The sequence below is a fragment of the Echiichthys vipera genome (genome assembly GCF_963691815.1).
Source record: "Echiichthys vipera genome assembly, chromosome: 5".
Taxonomy (NCBI): domain Eukaryota; kingdom Metazoa; phylum Chordata; class Actinopteri; order Perciformes; family Trachinidae; genus Echiichthys; species Echiichthys vipera.
In genome coordinates this window covers 9037155-9048065 of record NC_139830.1, presented here as the reverse complement: position 1 = coordinate 9048065, position 10911 = coordinate 9037155, and the positions used below count along the sequence as shown (strand labels likewise).

Sequence of the window (10911 nt, the reverse complement as noted above, 5' to 3'; positions counted from 1 at the left end):
ATTATTGGTTAATGGAATTGGTACACTGCATATAATAGAAATGTACAAAAAACATTTATTTGGTAGTTTTTTTTATCCGTTGATGCAAAAGAAAAAGTCCTAGTTCGTACATTTAAATCAAGAGAAAAGATATTTAGGCTGAGCATGCCTTGGCTAAAGTTACCATACTGGTATTATGTATGAGAAAAGAAGTGAATTGCTCTGGAAAGCTCAGTCTCTTTTTACAAGAACCTACGCAAGACCAAAATGACCTTTCCCATTATTCATGGCCTGGGCAGGCTTTATAAATGGAGTCAGCATGACAGAAAAGCTAGGGAGGACTTGACGACAGCTGACAAAATGGTGACAGGTAATGCATCACACTTAAAGACAGAAACATAGTTTGTTTTGCCGTGGCGAAGCTAGGTGTTGTAAACTTGAGGCATGTTATCTTGGGGAGATTCTCCAACATTCTTCATCATTCTGAAAATGACTGTATAGCACAGCAGATATTGAGGATGACAATTCTTTTACTCCTGCCACCTCAAATGAGGCAAAATTGTTACAGAACATAGGTAAGGTAGGAATTTGGCATCAACTGTTTTTGAAACCTATTTCGGTTACAGAATTCCTACACCTATTTCAGTGGGGCAGAATTCACAGAATGTGTGTTTTGATATGACTTTGTAAAGAAAAGAAAAACATTTACTCAACTACATAAGATGTATTAAGGGAATATGTAGTAGAAGTAGCAGTAGCAGAACTAGAAGTAGTGGCAGTATTAGTAGCAGTAGTAGTATAGAAGAGCCCTCCATGGCAATGATCATGGGACATTTTCCCATTAATGGAACATTTGTTTCATTAATTTGTTGGTCCAATCCAAGAGTCTGAGGGGAAATGAAAGTTGAAATGAAGTTTTTTTAAAAACCTTAAAGTTCCCGTGCTTTTGAAAAAACATTCAGGCCTTGGGTCCCAGAAGCCTCCCCCCACTTCGCTCCGCCCTTGATATTTTGTAATTGTACTGACAGATATAAATTACACAAGATTATATAGTTGAGCAGTGATGTTGATTTATGAAACTGATACGAAGAAGGTAGTACTACAACACATCAGACAATAAAGATATAGGATGATCAGGTGTTTTGTGCAAGTTTGCAAGATCATTTGTTACATGTATGCGAATGTGATTTTCTTTAGTCATGCAGAAGGGTTTTTGGGCTATATTGCTCTGGCCCTATCAGCTTACCATAAGCATTCCACTAGACTGCATGGAAGAGCAGGGTAGCCTTACCCGCTGCCCCTCCATCTCCCAAGAGAAACTTCTAGACCGAGTCATCCAGCACGCTGAGCTCATCTACCGTGTCTCAGAAGAATCATGCTCTTTGTTTGTGAGTAACACCGACCGTTATCACAAAAATGAATCTTTGCACTTGTGCACTATATGGGGGAAAAGTATACCGTAAAGACGTATATTAAGCATGTGTATAGCCTCAGGTGAAACTCATCACACTTAGCATTACATGACAATAAAAACTGATTTGATTCATGCTTAAAGAGAGCATTCAACTGAGGGTCAATCTAAGAAAATCCATTATCTACAGGGGGAATATTCTTATCCGCTCATGTTGAGCATGAATTGGGTTTTTAAAAATAGTTTTATGAAATGTGAAATCAGCATTTTATAAAGCAGTGCTGTAGAAACACATCCTAAACTAAAGGCTACAGTGACAGCAATGCAGAATTTTGTATTTGAGAAGCTGCATATTATTTTTATATAGAAATTTAAAAAAAAGTGTTGTCTTAAAACTGACTCAGTTCTATAAGGGTGCAACAGTCTGCATTGCATTCTCGTTTTAAAATTTTCAGTTGACATTTAAGCAATTTATGTGAAGCACAAGATGACACTTACATACTGAACGTGTTCATGCGCACTTTCTCCTTAGTAGAACGACGTGCCAAAGGGTTTGGGGACAATTGCGATTTTAGGAGTGGCGTGCAAAAGGGCTGGGTGACAATGGTGATTTGTCACAATTATTTGATAATTATAACAAATGTTTGTCTGAGTAAATGGTAACATAAAATGAACTGATATAATTTGTACAAATATCAATATATGAACTGCACACGTCTACATGTGGATACAGTATTGTAGCGTCCCTCAATAATCAGACAGTAATACCTTGGCTGTTTTATTGCCAAACTTAATAAAGGCTACTGTGGGCCGTAACCAAATCCAAAACAAAGAACCAAACTCTGTTCACTGTAGACTAGCCGCTCACTTGCTTCCCGTACTATCCACAGCTTTAAGCCAACTACAGTTATACTCCGCGGCTCACTCTAATGGGAAATTGACAAGCTCAAATGACAACATGTGCACTTCGCTGGCCTGTAGAAAATCTTGATGTTTCAGTCTGCAACAGTGACTTCTAAACATTTGAGCATTAACACGAACAGTTACCACAATCTATTACAGTATTTACAGTAAAAGACACACCTTGGCTATTACCATGGATATAAAGTTATGTTTTGCACATTATGACTGTTTGATTCAGGTAAAAGCGACTGTAGACGTGTATAAACTGGATGATACAGGCTGTGAACACTCCTGTAGATGATGCATCAAAGCTAAATGATAAGTGATGGGTGATAAGTGATCAGGGCTTAACTCAACTGGAAACGGATTGAATGAAAAACCGATCCTGAACATAATTACTGATTAAAAATTTTAATAAAATAATCAAGGCTTCTCGGCTTGTCATGCAAATATTTTGTATGTGTAAGTTGAATAGAAAAAAGTAGTAAATAGTATGGTAACTGCATTTTAGATGCTAAGATGATTTGGTTTCTTCAAATATGAATCATCTTTGGATTTGTTTAATTATGCATATCACATGCCATTCGTTCAGATTTTCTTTGCCATGGCCAAACCCACTCTGACTCTTTGTCCCACCTTGGCCAAACCTGGTCAAAATTGACCTGAAAACGCCAATGCTGGGTGAAGGCGTATATCAGCCGGTGTGGGGATTCTCAGACAGTCCTATCACTTGATCACATAGCTCTGAAACAGTTGTGCCAATCAGATAGACATGATAAGGACAGTAACAGAAAGCTTTAACTCAGGCCTGGATGGTTCAGAGACTCACAACATGAGCAAACTTCACCACAACTCTGCAGTCAAAGACAGATGAATTATAATCCTCCATCAGGTAGTTACTACAATAACATAGATTATCTTTTAATGAAGTTAAAAATGAAGGATCTGATTTGGTGATCGGACCAATTCAGCAATAATTCTAATGCATCTCACCTCATACATGACCACATCTAGCAAAAAGTCAATTCAAGTTTTAATTGACATTTTTATAACCATAATTACTTATTTTGGTAGCTGTTTGTGGTATGTTTTTGTTTTTTATCATTAACTCTATAGTATTCATTCTAGCAACACTTGGAATGAGTTCTACAATGAAAGCAAAAGGACTTTTTGTTGGACTTTTCTTTTTTTTTACAATATGCTGGACCAAAAGCCCACACTTTCTGTTAGATACTATGTTATTTGCTTTTGATTCTGACATGATCATCGCCTTGCTGCCAGGCTTCAAAGTAATCTTATATCTCTCTTCTGGGCCAAAGATGTTTTATTGAAGAAGCAGGCATGCAGGGGAGTAATCCGAATGTGATAATGATATACTACAGCTGTGAGAGCACAGGTTTTGTAGCCTGTTGAATCCCTTTCACTCCGTGACTCAAGATCCAAAATTGTCTTTGAAATGGGATGATGTAGGACTTGTTACTGAGAAGACGCTGCATGAAGTCTAAGAGATGAGAACATGCTGTGGAACAAAATGAGTCTCTGCTGTGTCTCCAGTGGCCGAGATTGGTGAAGCTTATATGATTGTTTTCCTGATGTCTCTTTATTGTGTATTCTTTTAGTTCTATACCTTTATGAATGAAAGATTTTCAAATAAGTTAGAAAGATTCACTTAAGTGCATTTGGTCTACGTGAAAGAAGTTAGAAGAAAAATAATGCAGTCAACTGGTATAATGAATCAGATCTTTTTACCTCAAGCAACTTGTCTCATCTTATATACAGTCACCAAACACACAAAAAGAAAAACAGCTGCTAGTGTTTACGACCCAAAATAATGTTGTTTAAGGCCGCCAGGTGTTCGAAGTCTTACAACCCTCTCCCAAAGTTCAAAGCCACCTTTTGCTCATTCTCATCTGGCAACCACAATAAAATCCATACATAGACTTACTGAAAAATATTTCCACATCAATTTTTTAATAAGCTATTTTTTTAGTGAGTTTAGAGTGTAACCATTTTAACATATTGCATAAAACCAACAGGATTCCAACAACAAACTGATACTGCTGCTTCTGACCTTCAGTTTTGAATATGGAGAGTAAATTAAACTGAAAACATAGCTTTTTTGATTATATATACTCAATCTCCAAGGGGTAGATTAGAGTTTTTAAAGTGGGGTTGTATGAGGTACTTACCGATAGTCAGTAGATGGCGGTCCGCAACCACCCAGTTTGGAGAAGCAGTTAGGAGGACTGGCACAAGCTAAAATGTTTTAGCTAAAAATAGACCCACTTAAAACATAATACATATCACTTTAATTGTATGCTATATTAAGAATATTTTCACAGCTTTACATTGCTGTCAGACAGCCCTGTTTGAGTTTATGGAAAGGGAAATGAAGCCGGTATCTATGCTGTCTTCAAAGGCATCAGATTCTATTGACAAATGGAAATGAGAAATGACAAAAAAAAAGTCATTTTAGCTCACAGAAAACAGTACTTGATGGTCTACTGCTGCCTTGATCGGTTAGTTTATTTGTTAGTACATCAACCTTAAAGTCACATAGTAACACAAATAAACTTGCAGTGGTAGACCAATAACTTCTGTGTTCTGAGAGGTAAAATTACTGCTTTTGTCAAAAGTCTGATGTCTCTTACGTGTGTGTGTGTGTGTGTGTGTGTGTGTTTGTGTGTACCACCCCCACCACTTTGTAGGAGGATATGTTCATCCCATTCCCATTGCAGTTCCAGAGGAACCAAGCAGGCTATACATGCATCACCAAAGCTTTACCCATCCCCAGCTCCAAAAGTGAAATCCAACAGATATCTGTAAGTAGATGGCCGCTGATCATCCCAGCATTTTCTCTGTTAACAGTGGAAGTATGTGTGTGTACAACTCTGCTTTTTATGTGTCAGTGTATGTAAAGAGGCAGTGTCCTTGTCTGAGCAAATAAAACACAAGTACAGTCCGTTTGCATCTGAGTGTAGATAATAACACTTGGCAAGTGTGTGTGTGTGTGTGTGTGTGTGTGTGTGTGTGTGTGTGTGTGTGTGTCTGTGTGTGTGTCTGTGTGTGAGTGAGTGAGTGTGTGTGTGTGTGTGTGTGTGTTTGTGTGAATGTGTGTGTGTGTGTGTGTGTGTGTGTGTGTGCGTGCGTGTGTGTGTGTGTGTGTGTGTACGAGCGCATGCAGCCGGTGTTAGGGTGGTGTTAATGCATTACTGTTTACAGGTGCTAAGAGCCAAGGCTGTATTTTATTTTTTAATAACAATGCTAAGTGTCTAAGTCCAAGTGAAGCTTCACTCCTTATAATGCACGCCCCTGTTATCTGCTGAAAGTTGGGTTGTTTGCACTAATCGCAACAAAAGCTTCTCAAATCTCATAAATGTACTTCCGGTAAAACATTTTTATATTGTAAACGTCTGTGCCAACTGAGGTTTAGACTACTTTAAGGCCAAATGTCAGCTCAATCAGTCTGGTTGTAAACTAGACTGAGCCACTTAGCAAAAGGCCTATGAAGGGTGATTTGGCTGATGTGAACTGTAATCTGGTTAATGGGAAATTCCACAATCATCCTACTTAAATTTGCAAAGGCCAAAGGCAATATTTTAAGGACTACATTTAGCTATATTGAAACTGCGGGTTGAAAGTTATGTCACCAGTAAATATGATCTTTGAAACTGCATATAGTACAAGGCTATTCTTTATGTTAATAATTTATCCTCTGCCCTTTCTGTTGAAATACTGCCTGATCTCTGGTTTAATGGCCGTTTGCATTGAGTCTGCTCTTCTTAGGGGAATTTAAGCAGACTCCACTGTTTCACCCATTTCAATTAAATTCAATAAAATTGTATTTATAATGGCAAATCATTAAGTTTATCGCAGAGACCTAACAATGGAAATGTCTGACAGACCTATAGGATCTGTGTTAGATGGCTGTATGGCTTGGGGGGAGGGGGGTAATAATGTAAGACCATGTTGTTATTTGGTTCTTCAGTCTTCTTTGATAACTTCATATTGCTTCTTACTATTGCAGTTCCTTACTATCTTAATTGTAAATGATCCATAAAATACATTAATGTTCCCATAGAGACATGTGACAAGTCCAACTGTCATGTTTTGTAGTGCATATTTTAAATATTGTTTTATGTTTTAATATACTTATTCAATCAGTTCTTTCAACTCTTCCTGTGTGATCTGCAGGACAAATGGTTGCTCCACTCTGTGCTAATGTTGGTCCAGTCGTGGATCGAGCCTCTGGTCTACCTGCAGACCTCACTTGATCGCTACGAGGCTGCTCCTGACATGCTGCTCAACAAGACCAAGTGGGTGTCTGAGAAACTGATCAGTCTGGAGCAAGGGGTGGTGGTCCTCATCAAGAAGGTGGGTCACATCCAGTATCTGACTGACAACCAAGCCCACACAGTATCGTGTAATATAACTAGGGCAATTACATTTTACTGCTTGTAAAAATATTGGATACTAGAACTTGACTTTAGAACCTTTGGTAGACAATACACGCACCTTTTATTCTTATTTTTCTTTCTCTTAATATTTCCGTCATGTCTCCAAATGTTGTCGTGCAGATGTTGGATGAGGGGATGTTGACTACAAACCACAGTGAACAAGGCCTATTCCAGTATGATGTGCAGCCAGAGTTGCTGGAATCTGTGATGAGAGACTATACCTTACTCAGCTGCTTCAAGAAGGACGCCCATAAAATGGAGACTTTCCTCAAGCTTCTCAAGTGTCGACAAACCGACAAATACAACTGTGCATGAAGTAAAGTGCAGTTTTTAAATAATGCAGCTTTAAATGAATTCCTGAGGTTGGTAGCTATGCACTTATAGATACGGTCATGCCTTAGGCCATTCAGCCTTGCAGTACATTCTTTATTGATTGTTTTGGAACACCTTCACACAAAAGTAAGTAGGTGTGATGCTGTGCCCTTTCTACAACATACTGCATTTTATATTTCCCTGCTTAGTTGTTATTTTAACCAGGCAAAGGCAAGAGAGGGCAAACTCCCAAAAGATTATTTGCGTGTCGAGCTGTCAAAAAAATCTGCATATCCTGCCGTTGCTTTCCATTTCCTTTGTTCTTAACTGGAGTTTGTATTCCTTGCTGGCTCTTGCAGTGTTTTGATTATTCACACAGCCCCCAGAGTATTCAGTGAGATGGTTTCACTTCTGCATTAGTCTAATGAAACACTTTCACCGAAGACGGGAGTCAAACAGAGAGCAATCACTACTTTATAAAAGACACACATTGTGATTGCTGCAAGAGTGTGTGTGTGTGAGAGAGAGAGAGAGAGGGAGAGACAGAGAGAGAGAGAGAGAGAGGGAGAGAGAGAGAGAGAGAGAGAGAGAGAGAGAGAGAGAGAGAGAGAGAGAGAGAGAGAGATGGAAGAATCCACAATATTTCTATGTGTAAACGTGCCTGATTTCACCTGGAATAGAAGAAGCTTGTAATTCACTTTATTGTACTCATGTCTAAATAGAAGAAGCCCAGTGTATCATGAAAATCTTTCTGTTGATATAAAGCGCTAATAATAAAGCAAATTGAATAAAGTTAACACATGATTTATTCGTATTATTCTTTTTCTTTAAATGCTTTGGTAATCGAGTAAAATGCACATATTAACCCCATTCACGATGAATCTGTAAGTGGGCTACAAGTGCAATTTCCATGTTCTCAGTTCTGCCCTTTCCACCCCCAAACACAAGAGGGAAGTAGTGCTCTTCCATTAAAGTTATCTTCATCACTGTATGGTCTATTTAGACAGTCATGCATTTTGTTTTACATCCTTAGCTAAAATAAAATGCACTGGAGTAGTAAGCAGATAATATTGCGTGCATGTTTTCACTTTATTTTGATAGAAAGCAACCAGCAACCTTTACTTAAATCATGTTATTCCTGTTTTATTTAATTTAAATATACAACAAATAAAATGTGGGATAATGGAGTGGACTAGCCACGTATACATACTTAGAAAATGTTTCATATGAATAACAACATACTGCCACAGATCTCTTCATCTATGTGATCCCGGCAGTCAAAATAAAGAACCTGCAGAACTTATTCCATTTGCACTTAAAAGGCTTGGAATTATCAGGCTGCATTGCTGATGTCAGGTTTCTTCTTGACTTTCTTTCACCCTTTGCTATTTCTCTGTAACCATATCAGAAGATGTAAATCAGCCTTGTGGTTGCCACGGTGAGTCGTGTGTCACCGTACAGAGGTGTTGTTGTGTGGTGTGGGTAGATGCTGGGGCAGGATGTGGCAGGGGTGCCTAGTATCAGCAATGTCAGGTTCAGCTTCCTGGGGCCTAATCATTTCAGTATGGGGGCTCGAAGTGGATGGGTAGCTCTGTGGGGCTGCAGCGTCACAGCCTCAACCTTGTAGTGCAACCCTCACCTTACCTCGTCTGGTACACAAGTAATCATAGCGAGGTAAAGCCCCGTGCCCCCACCAACTTTTTGAGCTTTGAGGCCATAAATATTATAGATTGGCTATAAGTAGTGAGAGAAGAGAGAGAATCAGAGGAGGGGGAGAAATATGTTAGGGAGTGTAAGGGGAAAGAAGGACACAGGGATGGAGGGAGGGGTGTGGGGCTCGAGTTATTTCACAGTCTAACTATTATAACCTGAGGAAAGGAACTCTAGACTGCTGGGATGCATAAGTGGAGCAGAGGAGGCAGACAGAAACGGAGAGGGAGAGGAAAGAAGCAGGACATGTTAAGAACACAGACTAAGAGACGGAGGCACAGAGAGGTACCCCCCCCCCCCCCCCCCCCAGTGGTGATGTGAAATTTGTCGATCAAATAGTGAAAAAAAAAGAGTAGAAATGAGAGAGTGAAAGATCCAAAATGAGTCTGAGCACAGCTCTGAGCAGTGTGACATGCAGGGAAGTAGGTTGAATCTATAGAGAAAATGGATGGCAGTTAGGCTGGTACACAGCTAGAGGAGTTAGGTTGGGAAGTGGTGTTGGCTTGATATGAAACTGAGACATAAAGTACAGAGTCCTTGAGCCCACAACTGGCTTGGTTGGCTCCCACACTTTTGATTTGCTTTCATTTATGGCTCAGACAGTTTGGAAAGACTCTGTGCCATTCCTCCTCCTCATTTTCTGTGCTTTAATGACAGATTTAGGCTGTATCACATAAAGGGTTTGCATATTTGCTTATGTAGAAATAGAAAAATGGATGACAACAGAGGTGAGAGGTGGAGGATAGTCTTTCCTTTACATCTCACTTCTGACAAGCCAGGTTGCTGCTCATGCAATACAACCGTTTCTATCATACCACCGCAAACTAGGCGGAAATTGTTTGCACCATCACAGAACGGCACGAGGTCTCAATTAAAGCCAACCAGCCAATTCAAAGCACAGTCCAATTGGGGCTATATCATGCACAGCTGTCACGTGTGTATGTTAATCTCTGTCCAGCATGTCTGTTGGACCAGTGACACTTCCGAAACACTGAAAGTCCAACCTCACCTCACCCTCTGCCTCTCCTTCGGCTCCCCAGACAATGTCTTTGAGGCTTTGTGGAGACGTGCGTGAGGGTCACGATGTCACAGGGATCCAGGCCATCCTGACTGTTCCGATATGTGAAAATATGACATGTTGCAACAACAGCTAGCTCAGATTTCACCCATGACAACAGAAAATGTCATGGTAGGCAAAAGAGAACGGCACAATGACAGCTGAAAACATCCCTATATGAGGGAATATTCCCATAGAGCTAGGTAATTGTAAATTAATTCATCATTTTTTTGTAGTTCATTAATATTTACTTTGGTAGATAATTACATTACTAATTACATTCTAACCTTTAGAGAAAGCTTAGAGATAAGCAAACAGAATTTCCTTCAAGTGAAACAACTCCTTGGTTTTGTGACTTTTTTTATCCAGCTGTTAAATCAATACACTGGTATCTCAAAGCTTCCCATACAGTGGTTTTGATTGTTGTTACCATTACATAACCAACGTGGGGAGCAGACACAAAAAGAGATAACGCCTCAACATTCGGCTAAACATTAAAAGGGGAATATGCTGGACGCTGTGCCCTATGGGGCAACTCTTGGATCGTGGCGATTGAACACCGCTGGAGAATTAGGCGATTACCTCTGAGACTGTGGGGAAACAGGGTGATGCTATGTGAACTCAACAGGGAAGAGGCCATCAATCGTCCTAAACAAAAGCTCTTCTCTGTGGTGGGGAATCACAGATCTGTTGTCCAGCGCATGCCACAGCTTTGAGGACATAAAGAAAATCAGCGGGGAGTAAATAAAAGCTCCGACGAGGAGCTAAAAATATACACTTTTTAACAGCTTTGTCACAGCTTCTGTCCCCTGTCTCATGGACTCTAATTTGTCCCACAGCCGCATGGATGATGCTTACTTAAAAAATACTTAAAGCTAATAAGAACTAGCTTTGGGAATTATGTGTGTATACTACACATATTTTATTATATCATGTATATAGTATTATTTAGTTTTATTGGATTTAAAAAACTATAATTGGAGCTGTACTATGCAGCTGGAATGCACATTCCTACCCACTAAACATTGAGCATCAGCTAAACGTGCAGATCATGTCTATATTGGGTCCGTTGTTCCATGACA

General features: G+C 39.5%; 1 protein-coding gene across 1 annotated transcript; it reads left to right on the top strand.

Annotated features, from left to right (window-relative positions):
- Nucleotides 1–1178: 1178 nt before the first annotated feature.
- smtla (somatolactin alpha) lies at nucleotides 1179–7065 on the top strand (the record flags this gene model as incomplete). The annotated part of the gene is made up of 4 exons (XM_083914178.1): nucleotides 1179–1367; nucleotides 5002–5115; nucleotides 6488–6667; nucleotides 6871–7065. The coding sequence occupies 4 exons, from the start codon at nucleotides 1179–1181 to the stop codon at nucleotides 7063–7065; spliced, it is 678 nt and encodes a 225-aa protein (XP_083770304.1).
- Between the last annotated feature and the right edge of the window lie 3846 nt (nucleotides 7066–10911).